The sequence below is a fragment of the Eucyclogobius newberryi genome, unplaced genomic scaffold (assembly GCF_026437365.1).
Source record: "Eucyclogobius newberryi isolate DKJ021-1_F unplaced genomic scaffold, fEucNew1.0.hap1 SCAF_6, whole genome shotgun sequence".
NCBI classification, from domain to species: Eukaryota; Metazoa; Chordata; class Actinopteri; order Gobiiformes; family Gobiidae; genus Eucyclogobius; species Eucyclogobius newberryi.
The window spans coordinates 7,183,582-7,211,488 of NW_027316278.1; the positions used below are offsets into that span (position 1 = coordinate 7,183,582).

General features: G+C 40.6%; 1 protein-coding gene across 1 annotated transcript in view; it reads left to right on the forward strand.

Annotated features, from left to right (window-relative positions):
• The first annotated feature begins 3,582 nt into the window (after positions 1-3,582).
• Positions 3,583-27,907, forward strand: part of LOC140346936 (excitatory amino acid transporter 1-like) — a 32,833-nt gene continuing 8,508 nt past the window's right edge. The window contains exons 1-5 of the mRNA XM_072433163.1: positions 3,583-3,766; positions 6,733-6,870; positions 26,014-26,218; positions 26,754-26,796; positions 27,369-27,637. Of these exons, the coding sequence (XP_072289264.1) occupies positions 3,583-3,766; positions 6,733-6,870; positions 26,014-26,218; positions 26,754-26,796; positions 27,369-27,637 (839 nt within the window). The remainder of the gene's footprint in view (positions 3,767-6,732; positions 6,871-26,013; positions 26,219-26,753; positions 26,797-27,368; positions 27,638-27,907) is intronic.

The following is a 27,907-nucleotide window of genomic DNA, read 5'->3' on the forward strand; positions in this document are numbered from 1 at the left end:
TAAACCAGGACTGAACCAGGACTAAACCAGGACCAAACCAGGACTAAACCAGGACTGAACCAGGACTAAACCAGGACCAAACCAGGACTAAACCATGGCAGTATTTTCCTTGTTTGCTCGTTGTTTACCAGCCGTGACAATAGTGGTTTTGTTGTCAGATGCACCGTGACTTTAAAGCTCCAAACAGGACTTCATATGATTCTTTAAAATGTCATCAGATGTTAGTCACTTTCTGCATGGGACTGAGGACTGTATATTTACATCTCCTTATTCAAGAGGCTTAATGTAATTTAGTATTCTTCAGTCGTGGTTCTCAAACTTTACATACCGAGTACCACCACAGAAAGTATTTGGCCTTGTGAGTACTGTCAGATGTACAACTACGTCTAAAACAGTCTAAACCGGGTCTAAACCAGGTCTGAAATAGGACTACACAACTGCTTTACTAGTTCTAAACAAGGAGTAAACCAAAAGAGGACAAAAATGTGGGTTAATTTGACTCCGCAAATATTTGTACTGCGCAGTAGTCCGTGCACTTCTGTACGCTTTCAATGGGTGACAGCAACAGAAACAGCAACTTTCCCAAAATAAAATAAATACATCACACAATTTAGGCTTCGAACTGCACTATATTAAAAAGAAAAAAAGAAACATTGCTCTTTTTGTGTGTGCGATTTCTCCTTCTCTAATAAACAAACAATAACAACAAGTTTATGTCATAATGCGCCTCATAATACATGTTATTGATGCAGGTATCTTCAAAGTTCTCTTCCCAACACTGCAAGAAAATCAGTTTTTCTCTAGAATATTTAGCGCGAGCAATTAAAACAGCGAAAATGTCGTATTATTATTCTTTTTTCTGTGCGTTTGTTATTGCATTTTTGACCCCCTGAATGTAGACAAAAAGTCCCACAAAGGAGTATAGATGCGATCGGCTCGGAGAATAGTGCGATAAAATTAAGATGGTGACATTCTCCAAATTGACCCGACTCGATAGCGCCACCTTTAAAAAAGAAAGATAGGGACAAAAAGAAAAGGGACATGTACATTTTGTAAACGCTAGCAGGCAGCGACGCTCTAGGACGGACAGGAAGTCGGCCATGTTGGATCGAACACAAACAGGCAGCGACGCTCTAGGACGGACAGAAAGTCGGCCATGTTGGCTCGAACACAAACAGGCAGCGACGCTCTAGGACGGACAGGAAGTCGGCCATGTTGGATCGAACACAAATAGGCAGCGACGCTCTAGGACGGACAGAAAGTCGGCCATGTTGGCTCGAACACAAACAGGCAGCGACGCTCTAGGACGGACAGGAAGTCGGCCATGTTGGATCGAACACAAACAGGCAGCGACGCTCTAGGACGGACAGGAAGTCGGCCATGTTGGATCAAACATGAACAGGCAGCGACTGTGAAATTACAACAGAGGTGAGAACAGAATTGATATCACAACGGAAGTGACATTACATCAGAAGTGAGATTACAACAGAAGTGATATTACATCAGAAGTGAGATTACAACAGAAGTGAGATTACAACAGAAGTGAGATTACAACAGAAGTGATATTACAACAGAAGTGAGATTACAACAGAAGTGAGATTACATTAGAAGTGAGATTACATTAGAAGTGAGATTACATTAGAAGTGAGATTACAACAGAAGTGAGATTACAACAGAAGTGATATTACAACAGAAGTGAGATTAGAACAGAAGTGAGATTACATTAGAAGTGAGATTACATTAGAAGTGAGATTACAACAGAAGTGAGATTACAACCGAAGTGAGATTACATTAGAAGTGAGATTACATTAGAAGTGAGATTACATTAGAAGTGAGATTACAACAGAAGTGAGATTACATTAGAATTGATATCACAACAGAAGTGAGATTACAACAGAAGTGAGATTACAACAGAAGTGAGATTACATTAGAAGTGAGATTACATTAGAATTGATATCACAACAGAAGTGGGATTACAACAGAAGTGAGATTACAACAGAAGTGAGATTACAACAGAAGTGAGATTACAACAGAAGTGAGATTACAACAGAAGTGAGATTACAACAGAAGTGAGATTACAACAGAAGTGAGATTACAGCAGACATAAATGAGATTACAACAGAAGTGCCGATCACGTGGGAAAAGAGGAAAAAGGGGGCGGGGCGGAATAAGGTCAATTTGATCCAGATGAAGCTAAAGTGACGCTTGAGGACATCTGGATGGACCAAAACACAAATTTGTGCTTATTTCCCTCAGCTCATGACAGACTGTGCTGTGTTGCTGGAGTCGAATACAAATTATCATTCCATTACAAAATTATTTCACGATTATTACTATAATTGATGGATCATTGTGATTGATCAATTTCCTTCTTTCAGCCCTAATCATTGCCACCACATTCTAAATACAAAATATATATATATATATATATATATATATATATATATATATATATATATATATATATATATATATATATATATATATATATATAATGACCCAACAGTTTTCCCTTTCTTGTGTACAGCGACCCAGTAATTTCCTAGATATTAACCATAAACCAGGTCAAAACATCAGCATTATGTTAAAAGTGTGCTTTATTGTTTATTTACAAGGGTTTTTATCACACAAAACCATATTATTATCTTGGATTGCTGATACGCATGACACAAAAACTGGAATAAAGTTGAATGTTTTCTCTGCGTACGGATAAACAGTGGCATTATTCACAAGGATTGAATAAATGTTGAACCACAAAATTAATAAGGCCATTTTTTTTTAATTCTCTGTCAAAGAGCAGACAAAGAAAAGGAATAAACATAAATAATTCTGATTTATATCTGATAGAATGTTGGCCTTATTGTGCTACATTTAGTTACTTGTGATATTGATATTGTACTAGCCAATATATTAGTCATTTTGCAGTATATTGTTGGGATGTCACATGATTATTGTGAGACAAAACATCGATTTAACGATTATTTACGGTTGTTTGACAAATTGTCTAATAGATCAATACTAGTATGAAACCAATTATGAAATCCAACCTTTCATAATTAGAATTAGAGTAAAATTAGAGTTAATTTAACACAAACAGTTTACTTTTTTTTTAGTATAGATAATTTTGTTTTTGTTGTTATGATTTTATTGTGTCCTGAATAATCACAATTTGTATTATTAAATGAATCTTCAGTATTGTGAGGCATTCCACATTTGCATATGTGTTGTATATAATGTACGCCTGCATGATATTTGAAAATATTGAGTTCCAAAGCATTGCAGTTTGATTTTCATGATCTATGTTTGAATATTAGCATTCGGAGCATTAGCATTAGCATTCGGAGAACGTTTGAAAGACTGAAAAACTATTACAAGAATGACATGCATTTCACAACATGTTTGCAGACGTATGAACTACAGGGTTGGCAGCTTTTGGACAAAACACGGCAGATTTTGTTGTTGTTTTCAAATTATTTTATTAAAATAAACGTTGTCTTTGCGATGCGCCATTTTCGAACGTTCAAATGCCGATTCTTGCCGCCCGAGCGTGATGTAATAACGCCGACGTCTTCCGCAGCAGCCATGACTCAGAGTAACGGGGAGGGCGGCCAAAGGGGTCGTGCCGGTCTGCAGCAGGTCCGGGCCAGGGTCCGAGCCCAGTCCGAGAGGGCCCGGCAGAAGGTCCAGAGCATCACCAAAGAGGACGTCAAAAGATGCTTCATGAAGAACGCCTTTGTCATTTTCACCGTGGCGGCCGTTATAATTGGTAAGTTCCCGCGCTCTCGCCAGAACACGGTCTGATATTGAGGGATTTTCCTATTCTAGATTTACCTAAAGGTGCACTGTGTAACTTTTCTGGCTGTAACTGATTTCTACTATTTTTACAGATTTTTATTTTTTTAAGGACAATGTTATTATTCATTATAAACACAAAAAGCCAGAGTAATCTTGATATAAAACTAATTCACTGTCAACGTTTATTTCTGAAGCGCAATTACAACTTTAAAAGCCCAATGTCCTGTACAGGCAAGTGCAATAAAATACAATCAATTACAATTACCGTATTTTCCGGACTATAAGTTGCACTGGAGTGTAAGTCGCACCAGCCAAAAAATGCATAATAGAGAAGACAAAAACATATATAAGTCACACTGGAGTATAAGTCGTATTTTTTTGGGAAAATAATTTGTTAAAATCCAAGACCAAGAACAGACATTTCATCTGTAAATGCAGTTTAAAATAATAACAGATGAGAGAACATGGTGATTAGGTGTACGTATGCTAACGCTAACACCTTCAGCTACATGACGTATGCTAATGCTAACACCTTCAGCTACATGATGTATGCTAACGCTAACACCTTCAGCTACATGACGTATGCTAACGCTAACACCTTCAGCTACATGATGTATGCTAACGCTAACACCTTCAGCTACATGACGTATGCTAACGCTAACACCTTCAGCTACATGACGTATGCTGACGCTAACACCTTCAGCTACATGACGTATGCTAACGCTAGCACCTTCAGCTACATGAGGCACAGACAGAACTGTGGTAAGTGTCTGGTATGTTAACGTAACATATGAACAGTTATTCAGATAACTATAGCATAAAGAACATGCTAACAAGTTTAGCAAAGCATCAGTTTTACCCCAAATCACTAAATCCATTGAATTCTTCTTCCTCTGTGTCACTTCTAAACAACTCCACAAACTTCAGAGGAAGAGGAAGTGCAGATTCTTCTTCTGCGTCGCTTAGAGCCTAGAGCGCCCTCTTGTGGTTGTCAGGGTGAAAATCACGAATAATATCACATAAGTCTCTCCGGAGTACAATTATGAAAAACGTATAGTCCGGAAAATACGGTACACATAAAGTTAATCAGAATAACTCGGAAATAACAGGAATCGAGTCCATTTAGACAGTTGGATAACATCTATGCGACGAAACGGTTACATAGTGCACCTTTTAAATGTACCAAGTGCATCGTAATCTTAAACAAGCTTCAGTTGACGAGGCATACGAAAAACAGAAGGTTGAAAAATTTACAAGATGCAAGAGATGAATATGTTTTTACAAAACTAGGACGTGTATTTCGGAACAAAAATCTCAGTATAGCAGGATTTATACATGATACTACACCAGAAAGTCCATATATTTAGTTTTCTGCAACAAATTACTCTCTTCATACTTAATTGCGTCCTTCGTGAATCGAAACCTTTTTGCATTTTCCAGTCGGACTGTGATAAAAAATCTCTTTGACCGCCTTCATGTTAAAAGAGTCTTCACCATCAACACTCGTCGATCTTGACAGGACGCGCGGAGCAGAGAGAGTCTAGAACATTCCTCGGTGACTTTAGACTGACTCTTAAGCAAACATTTGACCTCCGACCTTTGGCTATTAACCTCCCTCGGCGTGAAGTCCCACATCTGCTGCTCGGATCGAATTTCGCGGCAACGGCACAGGAAAAGGCGGAAGTTCTTTCGCGGCGGGTTAATGGGTCAGCCGCCTGCGAGAAAAAGGGAATTAGACTCAAATTATGTCCGAGTAACGCGGATCCGTGAAGCTGAGACAATCGAACCACGTTCACATTTTCGTTTGGTGTTAGATGACGGATAACGTTGCGAGGTGGCTGTCAGTCAGTACATCGGCTGAACTGAAAAAGAGCAAAGGATCACCGTCTATTTAGTCGCTTCTATTTTACGTAATTGTTCTGAACGCAAAACCAAATGTAAAATGACAGTTCTCACCGTCGCTGATTAAACAATTCATCTTGACCTCCCCAGAACTGCGATACCGGACCGTAAGTGTCACTTTCCTTGAATTTAGAAAAGCAGTTTCAGAGGATAAAGTATACTACCAGGTTTGATGCTTTAGTGAAAAAACAGGACCCACTTTGAACAGAAAACTTTTAGATCCTCTCATCTAATTGCTCCTCATCTACAAGTATCTACAGGCGGAGCACGTCATTTCCCACGACTCTGCTGGAATTCACTCAAAGTTCTTGTGTTGACTTGCAACATTTGACCCTATAAGCCCGCGGATATTGTATTACTTGGTTTACGGATCCGCCGCACTTAGATTATTGATTTCTACAATATAAATACAATTAATTATTATCTTTTTTTTTTCCACAAAGTACTGCCGACAACGCAATATAGCATTAAATGAAATATAAAAAGCGAAGTCAAAAGATAAGAGCGCGTGAAGCAATTTTTTGTCAAAATCATGCAGGAGTCTGTGACGGATCTGTGCGTCTGTTGCGCGCCTTTATATCGCAAATATACTTTTAAACCCATTTACCACATTTTCTCCAGCGCGTTTTGCCGTGACTGAGAGTGCACACACAAAACACGCTAAATCTACTGTTACACTCACCTGCGCCCCCCCTCTCTCCCCCCCCCCCCCCCTCTCATCCCGTGGTGCGCTTGGGGTAAAACCGGAAGAAAAAACCTTTTGAAACTGAAATTATATTTATATTTCGTCCGCCTGTTCAATATATTTCATTCAAAAATCCGTAAAGAAAGTATAAAAATAACTGCGGCCTAACGGCTCATGCGCAGGTTATTAGACAGACTTAACCCACTGCTGTATTATTGGCCCTCGTTTGAATTACAGAACGACTCAACGTTCTACTCAAACCTGTCCGCTGAACTTCAAACCATCGTGGGGAAAAACTACACTAGTGCTAATGTTGTGCTGCGATCGTGTTCTGTTGTCTGCGCTGGCAGGTGTGATCCTGGGCTTCGGGATGCGCCCGTACCACCTGTCCTACCGAGAGGTGAAGTTCTTCTCTTTCCCCGGAGAGCTGCTCATGAGGATGCTACAGATGCTGGTGCTGCCCCTGCTGGTCTCCAGTCTCATTACAGGTACGCGCACCGAAGTCACGTTTCCACCGGTTCGCTCGGGACCGGATTGGGACGGTCCGAAGGCGACGCCGGTGTCTTAAGTGAACTGTATTTCCGCTGTATTTGTCTGGCTCGTTTGCAGCTCCTGGGACACTTTAGCGTGAGATGATTGGATAAGAGAGAACGCAGAAAACAATACCGTAAAAAGCAGATATAAACAGAAAAGAACAATTTGTCACCACTTGATCTGGTGATAAACTGCCGTATTTATGATGCTGACTTTATATGTTGAACTGACAGACTTAACGAAACAAAGCGAGCTCACGTTATCTTCAGCTGTTTCCTGTTTAGTGATGCACAGCACTGGCATCAGGACCCACAAGTATTATTTTTCATATCCATCTAATATTATCCAAAGTTGTGTTTACATTTTGCCACATCTCACAGCTGAGATTGTGATTTACGCTGATTGTGTCAGGAGTTTTCAATAAAAATCACATTGTTTACTGCATTCTGGGGCATTTTAGATTTGATTATGAGGTCCCCCCACAGTCCCCAAATGTTCCTGCCCCTGCTCCGGCATCACCCGGAGCCCTTCTCCTGCTCCTCCTGCACAGAACACGATTTAAACATTTGTTTATTTTACATTCAGACTTCGGCTTTGCTCCACGGAGCCGCACATCTTGTTTTATTCTCTCTTTTTCATGGTCAATGTTGATGTTTTGGGCCTTCATAGTACATAGTTCATAGTACACGTATGTGGAGTCCAAACTGTTCCCAGCTGTGGCCCTGCTCTCTGCGTCTGTTTAAACCGTGGCTTGTGTGGCGGGCCCCTGCTCTCTGCGTCTGTTTAAGCTGTGGCTTGTGTGGCGGCCCCTGCGCGTCTCAAACTTCATATGGAAAGAGAGAGAAGTTCCTGAGCTAAAGACAGAGAAGACTCACTGTTTAATTGTAAAAGGAAGAGTGCGGCCGCTGCACAAAAAGCCCACGTCGTTCGGTCCAAACTGCCCGGCCAGGTTGGCGGTCAGGCTGGCGGTCAGGCTGGCGGTCGGGCTGGCAGTCGGGCTGGCGGTCGGGCTGAAGGCCGGGCTGGCGGTCGGGCTGGTGGTCGGGCTGGCGGTCAGGCTGGCGGTCGGGCTGGAGGTCGGGCTGGAGGTCGGGCTGGCGGTCGGGCTGGAGGTCGGGCTGGCGGTGCCCCTCGGAGCACTCGACGCCCTTCACACTGTGCGTTGTGCGTGTCACGGGAGCGGCGGCACTGAGCGCGCCACAAACTGAACTTCTTGTGCGTGAATGGCTGAGGTTGGATTTGTGATCGTGATGGTTCGGGTGACGTTAGGTGCTCACAACGCAGACCAGACACATTCTGCCATGAAATGCACCATTCCAAAAGGCTGGTCTGGAGGAGCAGGGCCAGTCGGAACGTGGCTTTACTGTTGCCTGAAGTCAGGGGTGTCCAAACTGTGGCTCGGGGTCCAAATGCTTAGTTGGCCCAAACAACAAAAATTAGCACTTCGTTATTGTAAAATTGGGGAAAATAAAACATGTTTGCGTTAATATTAATGTTCCAAGTCTTATTAAAGGTGTGGAGTCTCATCAAAACTATGTCAAAAGCAAAATGTTGAATGGTTGACTTCATCGTCGGGTTGTTCTTCTTCTGCTCCGTGTAAGTTTCAGACCCTCGGGGAAAACAGTTTGGACACTCCTGCCTTAAGTCCTTTAGCCCTCAGGGTCCCCAACCACCGGGCCGGGGCCCAAAACCGGGCCGCGGGCCATCTACTACCGGTCCCTAGAGGCCAATGCACCCTAAGTAATGTATTATTATTTTAGTTTTATAGTCTGTTTCTATGTCCCAATATTCGATGTCCCAATATTCGATGTGTTTTACCATGAAAATATAGAGGCGATCTAGTAAACAGCAAACATAACTAATAAAGTATTAAAAAAGTTATATGTGCACATTGGACGCTGTTGTTACTGGCTTCAATCGGTCCCTGAAAAAAAAATCTTGTGATTGTATCGGTCCTTGTGAGAAAAAAGGTTGAAAAAGGTTGAAAAAGGTTGAAAAAGGTTGAAAAAGGTCTAAAGAATAAAGCCTAAAGTCTAAAGTAGATGGCAGTAAATATAAATGCATTGTTCCTTAATACTTTCCAGTATAATCCTGTGTATTTTTACTGTGCAGTTGTAGTCTTGTGAGCGCAGTTTGGATCAGACACACGGTCGGATCATAACGGAAACATTTGGAGAGCTTTTGTCAGTTTCACACTTTTGTTCTTTTAATCGACCAAGAATATTACTGAGCGACTACAGCTCTAACTCTACTGCGCACTTACAATCACGTAACTACACAATGCTGTTTAAAACCATGACCAGACATGACGTCGTATCTTTCAGTGAGATCACAAACCACTGACAGCAAAAGGACACAGTTATCAGAGTTTATTTTTAACACAAATATGCAGTAAACATAACATGGACTATTATTAACTGTTTTACAATTTATGATCACAAATGGCAATGTCCTTGAATAAGACATATGCTTTTTTTCTTTGTATTTGATAATAAAGTAAGGCAGATATTTATTTTAGTCCACAAGTGTTGACAGTTTAATAATACAAACCATATTGTTGTAGTAGATTTTCATGTTTTTATTTTTGAAAACTAGCTATTTTAAAACCATGTAGGACTTGGAGACTCGACCGTAAAGTAAAAGTCGGGATGCAACAATAACAAACACGACAGGTCGACGATTAAAATAATCGTGCAGTATTTTGATGATTGTTTAAAGGACTACACACAGTATTTTCATGATTGTTTAAAGGACTACACACAGTATTTTGATGATTGTTTAAAGGACTACACACAGTATTTTAATGATTGTTTAAAGGACTACACACAGTATTTTGATGATTGTTTAAAGGACTACACACAGTATTTTAATGATTGTTTAAAGGACTACACACAGTATTTTGATGATTGTTTAAAGGACTACACACAGTATTTTAATGATTGTTTAAAGGACTACACACAGTATTTTGATGATTGTTTAAAGGACTACACACAGTATTTTCATGATTGTTTAAAGGACTACACACAGTATTTTAATGATTGTTTAAAGGACTACACACAGTATTTTGATGATTGTTTAAAGGACTACACACAGTATTTTAATGATTGTTTAAAGGACTACACACAGTATTTTAATGATTGTTAAAAGGACTACACACAGTATTTTGATGATTGTTTAAAGGACTACACACAGTATTTTAATGATTGTTTAAAGGACTACACACAGTATTTTAATGATTGTTAAAAGGACTACACACAGTATTTTAATGATTGTTAAAAGGACTACACACAGTATTTTAATGATTGTTAAAAGGACTACACACAGTATTTTGATGATTGTTTAAAGGACTACACACAGTATTTTGATGATTGTTTAAAGGACTACACACAGTATTTTAATGATTGTTAAAAGGACTACACACAGTATTTTAATGATTGTTAAAAGGACTACATGGATGTTAAACACATGCAAAAAGAGGTTTTTATTGCAAAGACACAGCTGCATTATTAAATAAAAGAAACAATTTCAGATTTTATTTTCTTTGGAGTTATTCTCTATCTGAAGTCACCATTACATTCCTTTTTTATCTTTGTTTTTAATCTCTCTTTTTTTACTTTAGCATATTTGAGATTACATTCCTTTTAAAAATATATATATATATATTTAATTTAATTTATTTTTAAGTTTAGCATATTTGAGATTACATTTCTTAAGACAGTAAATGTGGACTGAACACACGCCTTTTGCACCTTCTTCACCTGCACTTGTACTTCTGCTTCTGCTTGTGCTTGTGCTTCTGCTTCTGCTTCTGCTTGTGCTTGTACTTCTGCTTCTGCTTGTGCTTGTACTTCTGCTTCTGCTTGTGCTTGTGCTTCTGCTTGTACTTCTGCTTCTGCTTGTGCTTCTGCTTGTGCTTCTGCTTCTGCTTCTGCTTGTACTTCTGCTTGTACTTCTGCTTCTGCTTGTGCTTCTGCTTCTGCTTGTACTTCTGCTTCTGCTTGTACATCTACTTCTGCTTGTACTTCTGCTTGTGCTTCTGCTTGTGCTTCTGCTTCTGCTTGTGCTTGTGCTTGTACTTCTGCTTCTGCTTGTGCTTGTACTTCTGCTTGTGCTTGTGTTTCTGCTTCTGCTTGTGCTTCTGCTTCTGCTTCTGCTTGTACTTCTGCTTCTGCTTGTACTTCTGCTTCTGCTTGTACTTCTGCTTCTGCTTCTGCTTCTGCTTGTGCTTCTGCTTGTACTTCTGCTTCTGCTTGTGCTTGTGCTTGTGCTTGTGCTTCTGCTTCTGCTTGTACTTCTGCTTCTGCTTCTGCTTGTGCTTCTGCTTCTGCTTGTACTTCTGCTTCTGCTTGTACTTCTGCTTCTGCTTGTACTTCTGCTTCTGCTTGTACTTCTGCTTGTACTTCTGCTTGTGCTTGTACTTCTGCTTGTGCTTGTACTTCTGCTTCTGCTTGTACTTCTGCTTCTGCTTGTACTTCTGCTTGTGCTTGTGCTTCTGCTTGTACTTCTGCTTCTGCTTCTGCTTCTGCTTCTGCTTCTGCTTGTGCTTCTGCTTGTACTTCTGCTTCTGCTTGTGCTTCTGCTTGTACTTCTGCTTCTGCTTGTGCTTGTGCTTCTGCTTGTACTTCTGCTTCTGCTTCTGCTTGTACATCTGCTTCTGCTTGTACTTCTGCTTCTGCTTGTGCTTCTGCTTGTACTTCTGCTTCTGCTTGTACTTCTGCTTCTGCTTCTGCTTCTGCTTGTGCTTCTGCTTGTACTTCTGCTTCTGCTTGTGCTTGTGCTTGTGCTTCTGCTTCTGCTTCTGCTTGTACTTCTGCTTCTGCTTGTGCTTCTGCTTCTGCTTGTACTTCTGCTTCTGCTTGTACTTCTGCTTCTGCTTGTACTTCTGCTTCTGCTTGTACTTCTGCTTCTGCTTGTACTTCTGCTTCTGCTTGTGCTTGTACTTCTGCTTGTGCTTGTACTTCTGCTTCTGCTTGTACTTCTGCTTCTGCTTGTACTTCTGCTTGTGCTTGTGCTTGTGCTTCTGCTTGTACTTCTGCTTCTGCTTCTGCTTCTGCTTGTGCTTCTGCTTGTACTTCTGCTTCTGCTTGTGCTTCTGCTTCTGCTTGTACTTCTGCTTCTGCTTGTGCTTGTGCTTCTGCTTGTACTTCTGCTTCTGCTTCTGCTTGTACATCTGCTTCTGCTTGTACTTCTGCTTCTGCTTGTGCTTCTGCTTGTACTTCTGCTTCTACTTGTGCTTCTGCTTGTACTTCTGCTTCTGCTTGTACTTCTGCTTCTGCTTGTACTTCTGCTTCTGCTTGTACTTCTGCTTCTGCTTGTACTTCTGCTTCTGCTTGTGCTTCTGCTTGTACTTCTGCTTCTGCTTGTGCTTGTGCTTCTGCTTGTACTTCTGCTTCTGCTTGTACTTCTGCTTGTGCTTCTGCTTGTGCTTGTGCTTCTGCTTCTGCTTGTACTTCTGCTTCTGCTTGTACTTCTGCTTGTGCTTCTGCTTGTGCTTCTGCTTGTACTTCTGCTTGTACTTCTGCTTCTGCTTGTACTTCTGCTTGTGCTGCTGCTTGTACTTCTGCTTGTACTTCTGCTTGTACTTCTGCTTGTACTTCTGCTTGTGCTTGTGCTTCCTGATCCTCTTGGACGTGCCTGAGTCGCTCTGAGACGCCTCATAAACATCTCGAGTCTGACGCATGCAGCAGATGGAGACGTGCAGTTGTCTCTCTCAAATACAATATGTACAGTACATGAACCCCCTGAGCTCAAAATATCTTGTGTCGTTGAGGACTAGTTTCAATATATTGTGTTGAGTAAGAAAAGGTCGGTTGAGTGAAAAAGATGCAGTTTGAATTAATCGATTAAAAAACTAATTATTTGATCATTTTATTTAAAAGGAGAAAAGATTTTGTAACTGGTCCAAAATAGTTGAAAACAAATCAAATCATTCTAGACCCAGAATTCTTTACCATTGTCATGATAGAAACACTTCAAACTCTGCCAACCACCATTAAAAACAACAACAACCACAACAACAACAACAACAACAACAACAACAACAGATACAGTGGAAGTGAACAGAATGTAATTCAACATAACACAAATAAGAGCCCTTTTTTCAATATCACAATCTGGGCTGATGTTAGTGTCAATATGTCACTCTAAAACTATAAAAGAAAATCAATTCCCCCTTGTATGAAAGGTGGTATGGACGATTTTTTTCAGCAAATTTTTTATCATATTTCCTCGTGGCATGGATAAATCATTTGTCCTGCCACGTATCAATCATAAAACGCACCTATCGCTCACCTGCAGCCGCGTCAGGCTCGTCCCCACGTTTCCGCGTGCCTAAGCGCATGGATCTATCATAATATAGTTCCCTCAGTGTACGGGGCAAAATGAAGACGGAGAAAGACAGTTCGAGCTGACGCAGAAGGGGGGAGTGGCATGCGCACTTCCGCCTGAGTTCTCAAATCGCCGAAAAATCGTCCATACCGCCTTTAATTCATGAAATAGTTTTTTATCAAATTATAAACAAATACGACTTCTTTCAGTATTAATTTCCTGAAAATAAACAATACATAGTAAAAGTGTCTGGGCCTACCTTACTCTAACTAGCCCAGACTACACAAATCAAGACTCTTAACTCTTACAGCGAGAGATAAATATGTATTACAGCGAAGGAGGTGTTGATTAGACTGCTTAATGTCCCTCCAGAGTCTCACAGCAGCAGCGGTTTACTCAGAACGCTCATCTTTGTTGTTTTTGGGTTCACTCGTGGACTGGGTTACAGTGACCTCATACTGTTGTAGAGGGAGAGAGAGAGAGAGAGAGAGAGAGAGAGAGAGAGAGAGAGAGAGAGAGAGAGAGAGAGAGAAGAGAGAGAGAGAGAGAGAGAGAGAAGAGAGAGAGAAGAGAGAGAGAGAGAGAGAGAGAGAGAGAGAGAGAGAGAGAGAGAAGAGAGAGAGAGAGAGAGAGAGAGAGAGAGAGAGAGAGAGAGGGAGGGGGAGGGAGGGAGAGAGGGAGGGAGGGGGAGAGAGAGGGAGGGGGGAGGCAGGCGGAGAGAGGGAGGGAGGGAGAGAGAGAGGGAGAGAGAAGGAGGGAGAGAGAGAGAAGGAGGGAGAGAGCGAGGGAGGGGGAGAGGGGGAGAGAGAGAGGAAGGGAGGTAGAGAGAGGGAGGGAGGGAGAGGAAGGGAGGGGGAGAGAGAGAGCGAGAGGGAGGGAGAGAGCGAGAGAGAAGGAGGGAGAGAGGGAGGGAGGGAGGGAGGGAGAGAGGGGGAGGGAGGGAGGGGGACAGAGAGAGCGAGAGGGAGGGAGAGAGGGAGGGAGGGAGGGAGGGAGGGGGAGAGAGTATATACAAAGAATTACATGAAATAAAAGCCAGAGCTGGGCAGGACCATAGAGATCTCTGGATAAGTAAAGAATAAAATTAGAAAGTAATAAAGAAAGCGAGGTTAATACGTGCTATGGCAAAAAAATGAAGAGTCCCATGGTCCATTGTTCTTTGAATTGTCGATTTTAGAATTGATTATTATTTTTTCCACAGTGCGTTTGTCAGTTACGATGTCCGTCCAGTCCTTAATCATCAGTTTTTGCGATTGCCTTCCTATTATTGATATTATTATGATTTCAACTCAATCTCAGTGACTCTTACGACCCGACACTGCTCTTTTCAAGCCCGTCTTTCTCTGACAGAATAATAACACGTGGCACACATCGCTACGCCAAAGTCATGTGACGGGAGAGGCATTTCAGAGCTTGTTTTCGATGTCCTGGCCCTGTTTGATAAGGTCCTGCCCGCGACGCACACTATCTACTGACATCGAGTCACGTGACCGCCGCGCCGCCACAAAGACCGCCGTTCTGTGAGTTTACGGCTGCACCGGGGATCGAAAAACATATATAAGTCGCACTGGAGTATAAGTCGCATTTTTGGGGGGAAATGTATTTGATCAAATCCAAGCCCAAGAACAGACATTTCATCTTGAAATGCAGTTTAAAATAATAACAGATGAGAGAACATGGTGAATAGGTGTACGTATGCTAATGCTAACACCTTCAGCTACATGACGTATGCTAACGCTAACACCTTCAGCTACATGACGTATGCTAACGCTAACACCTTCAGCTACATGACGTATGCTAACGCTAAAACCTTCAGCTACATGACGTATGCTAACGCTAACACCTTCAGCTACATGACGTATGCTAATGCTAACACCTTCAGCTACATGACGTATGCTAACGCTAACACCTTCAGCTACATGACGTATGCTAACGCTAACACCTTCAGCTACATGACGTATGCTAACGCTAACACCTTCAGCTACATGACGTATGCTAACGCTAACACCTTCAGCTACATGAGGCACAGACAGAACTGTGGTAAGTGTCTGGTATGTTAACGTAACATATGAACAGTTATTCAGATAACTATAGCATAAAGAACATGCTAACAAGTTTACCAAAGCATCAGTTTTACCCCAAATCACTAAATCCACTGAATTCTTCTTCCTCTGTGTCACTTCTAAACAACTCCACAAACTCCAGAGGAAGAAGAAGTGCAGATTCTTCTTCTGCGTCGCTTGGAGCCTAGAGCGCCCTCTTGTGGTTGTCTGTGAGAAAATAATAAATAATATCACATATAAGTCGCACCTCGGCCAAAACTATGAAAAAAAGGTGCGGCTTATAGTCCGGAAAATACGGTAAATCTACACCAGATCTAGAGATTCTATCACTTCTAACTGCCGATGAAGCGGCCGATCCTCGGTCAGTCAAAGGTTGTTTTTTTCTTGCCTTTTGAGCCAAGTTCAGATTTTGGAGAGTAAAGTGTGACTGTTTTCTGCGTGAAATTATTAAATATTTAGATTGATCAATTGAGGGGGGGAAAATAATTTACTTTAATTTCCTTTTTGCCTTGAATCTACTTTTTGATTTGATTTGGCTCTGAACATCTGCATAAACTGTACATTTGTGCACATATTAAGCCTATTTCGTATTTTTCTTGTTATTTTTCTGATCTGATAGCTTATTGTTACGACTTATTCATTGTTTTATTGTTTTGTGTTGCACTGAATCACAAAGACAAGTTCCTATATTAGTAAATTTTGTTCATTGACAATGGCAACAAACTCATTCTGATCGTGAAACTTCTCCAAAAGCCCATAAACGGTTGTGGCGTTGGCGCTGGATTGTGTCTCTCTGTGTGTGTGGAGCGTTGTGTGCGTTGGACGGTGGATTTTGATCTGGACGTGAACCGTGGCACTCGTTGGAGCTGGTTCCTGGCGTGAGCCGAGAGAAACCGTTGGGCAGAGGATCAATATTACAAAAACAGCAGAGACAGCCGCACGCCTCCAATTTCTGCTCCGCTCACGGTTCCAAGAAGAATCATCTGCCAATCGCGAGGTCGACTGGTCAAACGTTCATTTGTACAAACTTTTCATTCATTTTTTTGCAGTGGCCTTTTTTTCCTTGTATGTTCCGAAGGTTTCCATTGATCGTGACCGTGGTTTAGAGGCCCAAATACGTAGTTCTGAGTCTGTAGCACTTTAACCATCTCAGTCCAGCTCTTGTGAGCAACAGGACACGCCCAAAACACGTGATAGTGGTTTGCCTCCTGCGGCCACAGTTTCTCCAACAGTTAGACTTTCCCTGTGAGTAATGGGCACTTTCACACGGGGTTAAAAAGAAACAAGACACACTTTTACGACAGAATTCTTCTCTTTTTCTATTTATTTTTAATGCAATTGGTAGAGTGGCTGTCTAAATTGTCAGTACATTTATATGATTTACACATTATTCCCCTTGAAAGCTCTAATGTATAAGCTTTGTGGACATTGCTCTGCTTAATATCTTGGTTGTAAAGACGCCATATTTGTAATTACCAATAAAAGTCCTGTTTCTCCAAGTCAATGGGTTCTTAACACAGTTGTTTTTAACGTTGAGGTTGAGAAAGGTTTCATTATGTCTGCACCCGAGCAGGTTTCTCAGTCGTCCATGTTCTTCGTTTTTAAAGTCAGTTTGCACATCCTGGAATGCATGTATACCGTATTTTCCGGAGTATAAGTCGCACCAGCCAAAAAAATGCATAATAGAGAGGAAAAAAACATATATAAGTCGCACTGGAGTATGAAATGCGGTTGCTAGTGTGAAAATAACAAATAATATCACATATAAGTCGCTCCAGAGTATAAGTATATAAGTATAAATGTAAGTATAAGTCGCACCCCGGCCAAAACTATGAAAAAAGGTGCGACTTATAGTCCGGAAAATACGGTAGTCACTTCCCCTCCCCATTCGATTATCATCCCCCAGCGAGCAGCTTTACAAAACAAGCAGTTCCAGTTTCAAAGCTTAAATCCAGTTGGGTTCAACCTTAACCCAGCACCTTCAGCCAATCACAAGCAGCGCTGGTGCAGCCTGGGAAACGCTCAGATGTGTCTTTATCTGCAGGTCGAAGCTCTGGCAGCGCAGGTTGTGATTGTAGTAAGAGCACAGGCGACACGCTGTTCAAGGCAATACATTGACAGACAGATTCTTCCAAAAACAAACTATTCCAAAAACAACAGAATCAAATCTAAACTGGTTAAAATAATATATAATAATAATTACCGTATTTTCCGCACTATAAAGCACACTTAAAAGCCTTTAATTTTCTCAAAAAATGACAGTGCGCCTTATAATCCAGTGCGCCTTATATATGAAAAATGATGGAAAATAGACCATTCATTGACAGTGCCCCTTATATATGAAAAATGATGGAAAATAGACCATTCATTGACAGTGCGCCTTATATATGAAAAATGATGGAAAATAGACCGTTCATTGACAGTGCCCCTTATATATGAAAAATGATGGAAAATAGACCATTCATTGACAGTGCGCCTTATATATGAAAAATGATGGAAAATAGACCATTCATTGACAGTGCGCCTTATATATGAAAAATTATGGAAAATAGACCATTCATTGACAGTGCGCCTTTATAATCCATTGCGCCTTATAGTGCAGAAATTACGGTAAACTTTTGCGATGTTGTAGGGCTGCACAATTTATCACATTCGAAAATAAATCACAATTTGAGTAGCACAAAAGCGCCCTTGTTTAGATATTACAAAGTCACCTGCAAAGAACAAAATGTCCGGTCTGTCTTGTACATTTAAATCTCTACAAACATTCTTGTATTTGTTGAAGCTCCAGGAGTTGTTTACAATGCGCACTCTGAACAGAATCCTACCTTTTTTTTTATTTTTATCATTTATGGCAAATCTAATTACAATTTTTGACAATGTACAAAATGAGCCCTTGATTTTCCACAATCTTCAGCCTTCTTCGAGCTCCAACGCTAAACCACAGCGTGTTTTAAAGCCCAAACCATGAAGAGGAATGAGAGAGCTGTAGGAGGCCACAAGAAGGAGAGCTGGGGAATCAAAATGGAACAAAACGAAGGAATAATAGGCAGTGTAAGCTCCAAACAGCATAAAAGTGGGAATTACAATTTAGAAATGAATGATTCTGGAATTGTTTGACATGTGTTTGTAGTTGCGATTGCCATGACTTTTTAAAATGACTGTGTTTTTTATTCAGAGTGCACATTTTAAACACGTCTTGACTCAAATCTGAAAAAGACACATTAGGCAAACTTCCATATGTTTTTATTGTATTGTTTCGGTCAATACGCATTTTTCGATCGAACAAATCAAAACAACAAAATCGGCCCGAGATCGAATGGGCAGAAGCAGAAGCTCGACCTTCTCTGCAAAAGCAAAAGCAAAAGCAAAAGCAAAAGCAAAAGCAAAAGCAAAAGTAAAAGTAAAAGCACTTTACTGGAAAATCATAAAAACATATACACGAATATACAAGACAAACAAATGGTCACAAACTTCACAAATCCTCATTATTGGAACTGTGTGAATTATATTTGGAGTGAGAGAAACGGTCATATATCGAACTAAACAGCAGTATAATTATGATTAAACATGTAAGAAGTATTTGCCTTGACAGTTAGAGCTATGTGCAGTTAAAAGGTTAAAAGGTTAAAAGTATATGACAGAGAACAGGTCGAGGTACTTCTGGTACAGGAAAACGTTGTTATGGATGTATATTTATGCCTGGAGGGAGGAGGTCATTATAGAAAGTTACTAGGTATATTTGGTATTTGTTATATTTAAAGTATTCTTCTGGCTTTAGGGGAAAAGACACAAACTGAACCAACAATCATGGACTGAAATCATAACTGAATTTAGAAAAATAGAGACTTCAGATTGGACTCACTCACCTGTCTGTGTCGTGTGTGTTTTTTCAGTTTAAATCACACAACATTTTACAAATTAAATGGAGGTTTTCTTCAAAGAAATTATATTTAATGGAATTTCTCAACATTATTATTCTGAATGTGAGTGTCAAAATACTAACATTTGAAACTCTGAGGAACTTGGCGGTCGATACAGATTTTTATAAAAAAAATCATGATCAAAATGCAACTTTTTTTTAGACAATATACTAGTCATTTTAAACAGAAAATAGTAATGATTTCTATGTAACCACGTGGTATTATTGTTGTCCTATTCTGTGATTTATTCATCTTTTAATCAACACTTGCTCAGATTAGTATCTCTCATTTAGTTAGTAGTTGGATTTGATTTTTGACATTTTTGGCAACATTCGCTCTGAACAAAGTTAAATCAGAAATGGCACCGACAAAAGGCAATACTGAAAAAAATAAAAAATAATAAAGTAAAGTTACCTAGCCCATTTTTTTTTATCATTGAGTTTGTATTGTTTTTGCATGATTAGATACGTATTTTCCGGACTATAAGTCGCACCTTTTTTCATAGTTTTGGCCGGGGTGCGACTTATACTTATACTCCGGAGCGACTTATATATGATATTATATGTCATTTTCACACTTGCAGCATTTCATACTCCAGTACGACTTATATATGTTTTTTTCTTCTCTATTATTCATTTTTTGGCTGGTGCGACTTATACTCCAGTGCGACTTATAAGAAAATACGGTAAATCAAAAAGCACAATAAAATGAGGGATGGGTCAAAAAATTGTCCGGAGCACTTATCGATCTCGGTTCAGTTTTTCTGAGCAACGTGACATAACACGTGATCGTGGTTTGCCTCCTGGCTGCCACGGTTGGATATTCCTTGTGAATAATTAACATTTCGACGCTGTGAATTCTCTCCAAACATGTGATTTTGCGGATCCTCCACAGTCTCAATGAAGCTACCCTCTTTCCCATTTATTGTTAATGTAATTAGTTGAGTGGCAGTCCAAATTGTCAATACATTTAGCCCCATCCTTTCCCGCCGTATGTTGCCTGACGAGATTGCATTCGGATTCCGTTACGTTCATATGCATTGCCATAACCACGGCCCAAACTTACCGTAATCGACCGCCGTGTGAACTCTTGGCGTTGCCCTCAGTTTAAACTCCCCCCCCCCAAAGCGACCCACTGTCTGAGCTTGATGAACACGTCCCGTCCGTGACCCGACGTCATTCTCCTGGAGTCTTTTTGAAAAGCTGGGATTGGTGAGGCCGGGCTGCTGCTGCCGGGACAACAGCGCGGAGATCTTTGTGTGCGCGGAGAGCGTACAGAGTCAACAGGTTTTCCCATGGCTGTTAGAAAGGGAAAAGGAGGAGGCCGGAAGAATAGAGAGGCCAAAAGAAAGAGGATTTGAGCAATAAGGTCAGCGTGGTACAAAAGTGAGAGGAGGAAGCGGGGCAGGGGGTCTGATGGCATCTTTATAATGAGTATTGAGCGGGAGGGGGAATTAGAAAACTCTGTGTCAGCTTAAAAAAGTGACTCGCCGGCTTCAAATTAGAACAATCCATCAACAATAACTAGAAGTACTTGTTTTACGGGTCCACGGCTGAAATAATTGTCAGTCACAGCCCAGCAAAAGAGATTAAAACTGATGGTACGTGACTTTTTACTTTCTTTGTGTAAATGGGTATCTTGTATAAGCAGCATATGGGACCAAATGAGACCACTGCACTCCATCTGCAGCTAGTAATAAAGTATTCTATTTCTTTTTAACCAGGAAGTAGTCTGAAATGAATTACAGGAAGTAACATTGATTTATTTTATTTATTTTATTTATTTTATTTATTTTATTTATTTTATTTATTTTATTTATTTTATTTATTTTATTTATTTTATTTATTTTATTTATTTTATTTATTTTATTTATTTTATTTATTTATGTATTTATTTATTTTTTATTAAGTCTGTCAAATTAGTCCATTTCCCAAATTAAGTCTTAATTTTTCGTCCATTTTCCGTGTGTCAGTCCAGTTCCTGATTTTCGGAGCAGTTCGTCTCATTCATACATTTTGTTTTGCTTTTGTGTCTTCCATTGAGATTCTTACATTGGCTCCCATTCCTCATCCATCAAAGCAAAATTGATGAAATTAAAAATTACTTAATTTACCCATTTATTTTTTTAGTACAGTTCGAAGAAAGAAAGATTATATAGATTTTCATGTATTTATATAATTTAGCTATTAAGCCCCTCGTGAGTTCTGAATTATATGTTCGTCATTATATGTTCGTCATCTGCCAGTAAGGCCTGCACAGGAACCTCCGGCACCACATTACACTCAGTATTTTTTCATATTGACTTTCATATTCTGGCACATCATTTCGGCAACGCTCTGATCTGATCTGAATATATACACGCATATTCACACACAATGAACATGTTTTTGTTTCAAACGAATATGATTCACGGTGTACATTTGACTTTGTTTACAATATGGCTGCAGGAAACAGTTTTGGGATGACTTTGTGACTTATTTATTTGCTAACCCTTTTATAACCAGCTAAAACCCGCACATAATTCTAGAAACATTTACACATTTGAACACGAAACATTTAAAAGAACAGACAATATTCATAAGATTCTTGCCATTTGTTTTTTTTTAAATCGAGGGAAATCCTCACAGTGAAACCAGCTAAAATGATAAACTTCAGCGTTCGCTTGTCAAACTAGGGAAAACGTGTTGCCCACAGTGAAATGAGAAGTCTGAGCGATCAATGCCCTTCAGCCCACTTTTAATTAGGCCATTCGCACATTCCTTTATCAGCAAAACGAATCACCTCAGCAGTTTGGACGGGCGTGAAATGCAAGTATGAAGGAGGGAGACGAGGAGGAGAGACGAGGAGGAGAGACGACGGATCAAACGGAACGGGACAAAAGCTCAAGAGCGAGGAGGAGCAGAGGAGTGGGACGGCCCCGCACACAAACCCCCATTGTGTCGGAGTCTCAAATGAAAGAGCCACATCCATCTCCGTTCTCCCACAGCCGATCCCCGTCTGTGGAAAGATAAAGGCTCTAATCGGACGAGACACTTTGAAAACGCGCCTCTCGGGGAGGTCTGCGCTCGTTCCACTTCCGAGGGTCGTATTGGTTGAACCCCGAAACCATTTTTGGGTGTGGCATTTTTCCGACAAGCACCGCTGTTCCAATTCGATTCGCGGGTTTGGCTTCGATAGGGTTCAAATCGAAGTGCGCATTCTAAACATCTGATCTTCTTCTTTGGTGTTTTATGGCGGTTGGTGTCCAAGTGTGGGAGGCAAGAAGTCTAAAGAATAAAGTCTATTTAGATCATTTGATAAAGATAATGTCTAAAGACTTAAGTCGTACAATTACAGTAGGTGGCGGTAATGTAACACTTGGATACCAACCGCCATAAAACACCAAAGAAGAAGAAGAACATCTGATCTGCTAAAAGAAATATGCAAATTAAGTGCATTTCAGAACATTTTGTGGAGGTTTAAACTGCAATAAGACAGGATAAATTGTTGTTTGCAAAGGAAATTGTGTTAATTGTGAAATATCTGCAGTCCTTGCGATTTTGTATTTTCGATTGGATTGCGATATATATCTTGTTTCCCTAAACATTGTTGCTCCTAAATGTAAAATGCACCTGGTATTTGCTGAAAGTCAGGGAGAATCCACTTTTTTCCATATTGATATTGGAAAATTACCCAATATATTTCGGTTTAATACGTTTATTTCTTTTAAATAATGGGAAATGTACTTATTTACCGTGTTTACTTGTGACGATGGAGACAGTTCCTCATAACAAACATCTGTAATAACCGTGTAAATATGCCAGATTATTGCAATTTGTGACACAACACACAGAAAACATTACGAAACATAAAAAAGATAACACAAAATGATGTTCTCGATCTCTCGGAACAGTTCATCGGTGACCGGACCTCTCAGACTTTAGTCGTTTTGTCGATTAATCGGTCGACGGCGTTCTGGTCTACCGACATTTTTAATCGCCGACTCATTACTTTATTTATATCAAGCGTTTATGTGGGACAATGAGGATAGCTGAACAGGTCCAGACCAGAGTCCACATCGGGATTCAAATGGACTCAATTTAGGACCAAATGACTTGAACCGTAATGTTCGTTTTTACATTTATACAGTTTTCAAGTACTTTTCTCTATAAATAGTCGTTTTTGTACAAACTCGACGTGATCGTAGTCTCGGTCAGATCCACGTTTAGATCGCTGAGATACCGAAAGGTTTTTGAGAGCCAGTTTCAAGCTCTGGCCAGTCGATCGGCGAAAAAGACAAGATGTTTGTCGTTTGATGCGAGATGCCGTTGCAGTTTCCATTGCGATTAATCTCGCACCCCTTTTCTTTTAGAGATCTCCTTTCGAATGCCAACCGTAGAATCGTTGCGTCGCCATCGGAAGCGACCAAAGCCATAACCTGCGTCGGAAAGTTCGCACTTCACCGCGATGGATTGGATTTGAAGTGTTTCGCGCTTTAGCAAAGAGCTGCATCAAATAGAGAAACACTTATGACAAAATGAACACAGAACTACAGAGAAAATCGGACACATTGTACTTGAGGTTGGAGGGTTTGTGTTGCCAAATATTTGTAATGGAGGGCGATTTGTGTAGAGTATAATAGAGCCGTTTGGTGCTTGGGAAATGTGCTTTTCTCATTGCCAAAGGTCGGACGGGGATTATATTTCTTGCCATTCTTCTCAGATAAATCAAAAGGGCGTGAGCCACCTTATTTTACCCGGCGTTTTCCCACGAAAGTCGCTCCCAGACATAATGCAGGTTTGTCGAGGGACAGAATAGGTGTTTTTGTGGCGTACAAGGACTTTGGTTTGGTCCTGGTTCGAGCCCAGTTTGGTCCTGACGAAGACTGGGTTTGGTCCTGGTGCGAGCCCATTTTGGTCCTGACAAAGTCTCGATTTGGTCCTGGTTCGAGCCCAGTTTGGTCCTGACGAAGACTTTGGTTTGGTCCTGGTTCGAGCCCAGTTTGGTCCTGACGAAGACTTGGGTTTGGTCCTGGTTCGAGCCCAGTTTGGTCCTGACGAAGACTTGGGTTTGGTCCTGGTTCGAGCCCAGTTTGGTCCTGACGAAGTCTGGGTTTGGTCCTGGTTCGAGCCCAGTTTGGTCCTGACGAAGACTGGGTTTGGTCCTGGTTCGAGCCCAGTTTGATCCTGACGAAGACTGGGTTTGGTCCTGGTTCGAGCCCAGTTTGGTCCTGACGAAGACTGGGTTTGGTCCTGGTTCGAGCCCAGTTTGGTCCTGACGAAGACTCGGGTTTGGTCCTGGTTCGAGCCCAGTTTGGTCCTGACGAAGACTTAGGCTTGGTCCTGGTTCGAGCCCAGTTTGGTCCTGACGAAGACTGGGTTTGGTCCTGGTTCGAGCCCAGTTGGATCCTGACGAACACTCAGGTTTAGTCCTGGTTCGAGCCCAGTTTGGTCCTGACAAAGTCTCGATTTGGTCCTGGTTCGAGCCCAGTTTGGTCCTGACGAAGACTGGGTTTGGTCCTGGTTCGAGCCCAGTTGGATCCTGACGAACACTCAGGTTTAGTCCTGGTTCGAGCCCAGTTTGGTCCTGACGAAGACTTAGGTTTGGTCCTGGTTCGGTTCAGTCGCGGTCTAGTCCAGGTTCAGTCCAAGTTCAGTCCCAAAAATGGCGCGGGAATGCAGATTTTAAAGACGTGTAGCGTGGAGTCCTAAAGATCTAAACGCATTACAATCTAAAATTCACCTGGTTTGCCAATTGGTTTATTTACAATTACAATCTACTAACCCTTTTGCAGGATTTTAGAAGACAGGAGTGCACTGGGATGTTTATAGATTGTGTGAAATTGTCCTTTTGGTGCCCTACAGTGCGATGAAATGCACTCAAAAGGATCTAAATGATTTAAAAGCCTTTATTACCACATGGCTGATTAAGACAAACCGACGCCAACGCCGTTTGGCAACCCAAGCAAGAAGCTCGTTCATCTGTTGAATCACCAGAACAAATGTGACCATCACTGCTTTTATATTGTTAACTATAAATCGACCTTGAAATACAACTTCTCGACACATCCTGTAAACGAAAACTAAGCTAATATTCAATAATCATGAGCAATTGTTAAACTGTAATGTTTCTTTGTTCTATAAATTGATATTGTGATGTTTGAGTGAAGGTTAATCCAATAGTTTGCATCTCCAAATAGTCATAATGAAAATGGAAAATAGTAGTTATAAATAATAAATAAAAGCGACTTAAATTCAAAGTAAGTATTTTTGTCGTTGACTTGTCAAATTATTATTTATATTGTATGTTGGAACTTTTTTAATAGATTATCTTTTTTTTCTATTTATTATTTTCAAAACACACAGCAACAAAACTTACATAAAATAAACTAACTAGAAAGAAATAGAGAAGGAAATATATATATATATATATACACATACATATCCACATAAAACATTCATATAGACATATTACCTCAGATCCATGCATATAATATGTATATATCCACGTATACACACACATACACACTCATTCTCTTTTATGCTTTAATAATAAAAATAAAAATGATAAAACTAATACATTATCAACTAAATAAAGCTTGAAATACGGCAACTGAAGGCTTCTAGATTGAAAATATTTTATTTTGATTTAATAATGCCATTATCTTTGTGGTAAAAGGTCTTTTCGTATGTGTTTTAGAGTCTGTGTGGTCAAGATAACGATTATTTTACTATATACTTTATAATCGACTGGTCAGTATGAGTTGAACACCAGATAAATGAACAATGATGGTGTCGTGTTTCAGGCATGGCCGCCCTGGACAGCCGCGCGTCGGGGAAAATGGGCATGAGGGCGGTGCTGTACTACACCTCCACCACCGTCCTCGCCGTCTTCATCGGGATCGTGATGGTTCTGATCATTCACCCCGGAAAGGGATCCAAGGACGAGTTCACCAACTTGCAGAAGGTGGAGCAGGTCAGCCCGGCCGACGCCTTCCTGGATCTCATCAGGTGACGAAACGAACACCTCAGCGCTCTCACTCAAACACGCGCAAAATGGTCGACGTTTGATCTGCTTTTTATGTTATTTTTATGACTTTAGACTTGACTAGATTAAACGCTAAAATGGACTGGAGATGTGGACTCGGCTCGGACTCGACTTGGACCTGAAGCCTTGTGACTTGAGACGACTTGATGCTTCTCTTTTGTTAAAATCCTCTTCAGCTGATACATGACCATGTTGATGTGACCAGAACTTAAAAAAACTATTCTCAAAAATAATATTGAATTGCAAAAATGTGAGCCATTTTCTGTAATTTGGCACAATGACACAAAAAACTCAAAGTGGAGGACTTGAACTTGTGGGCCATTGACTTGGGACTTGTGGGCCACTTAGTTGAGACGTGCAAAACAAAGACTTAGTTCCACCTCAGTACTACTTTATTTATTTTGTCATATTATATTCTAATATTGTGTAATACATTGGCCATTTACAAAATAAATACTAATTTAATATGAATTAATTTGATGTTTTTCTGTTTTCTAGGAACATGTTTCCACCAAATATTGTTGAAGCTTGCACCAAACAGGTAAATTATATTTATATTTAAGTGTCCTTTTAAAAAGTCCAAATGATACATATTTGAATTGAACATAAAGGATCAAATAAAATCACAGCGTCTAATTCATTCAATCCAGCGAGCTAAAATCACTTTAATATAAATATCCTGTGATTTTACAAGAAAAGAAAAGAGATCTGCTAAAAACACATTAAAATAATGTAGATTTAATATAACGTATTTTCTGGACTAGAAGTTTTTCATAGTTTTGGCCGGGGTGCGACTTATACTTATATTTATACTTATATGCTTATACTTGTACTCCAGAGCGACTTATATGTGATATGATTTGTTATTTTCACACTTACAACTGCATTTCATACTCCAGTGCGACTTATATACGATATATATGCGACTTATACTCCGGTGCGACTTATAGTCCGGAAAATACGGTATAAAAGACTTTTGACGATACAATATCACAATATTTTGGTTATTGCTACATCCTCATTAACACATGTACATGCCATTTCACTTATACATGAGTCTATAGAATAATGTCACGCACCGCTGACCTGTCCTCGTCTCCGTCCTCCGTCCAGTACAAGACGCACTATGCGAAGCGCGTGATCCACGTGAAGATGACGGTGAACGACACCGTCTTCTCTTTGAACGGGACCCAGGTGCTGTCGCGGGAGGAGATGATCCCCGTGCCGGGCTCCGTGAACGGGATCAACGCCCTGGGGCTGGTGGTGTTCTCCGTGTGCTTCGGCCTCATCATCGGCAGCATGCGGGAGAAGGGCCGGCCGCTCAGGGACTTCTTCGACTGTCTCAACGAGGCCATCATGAGGCTGGTGGCCGTCATCATGTGGTGAGGGAGGAGGGACGGCCTTTTTTCGTCCGGGAACGAGTCGCGGTTGTCGTTTTATCCTTCGGTTATTGTTTTCGAAGCGTTCATTTACTGCCGGTCGTATCGTCATGTGGATCGACGTTCCTTGAGTACGCGACTGTATGAAACTTACTTAATGTTGAAGTCAAGTTGAAGGAGACACGTTCGTATTTGTTCTGGTATTTAGTATTTAACTTTAATGTACGGTATGTGCAGCAGTGTTTAATTGATTGTAAACTGCAATATTGATCT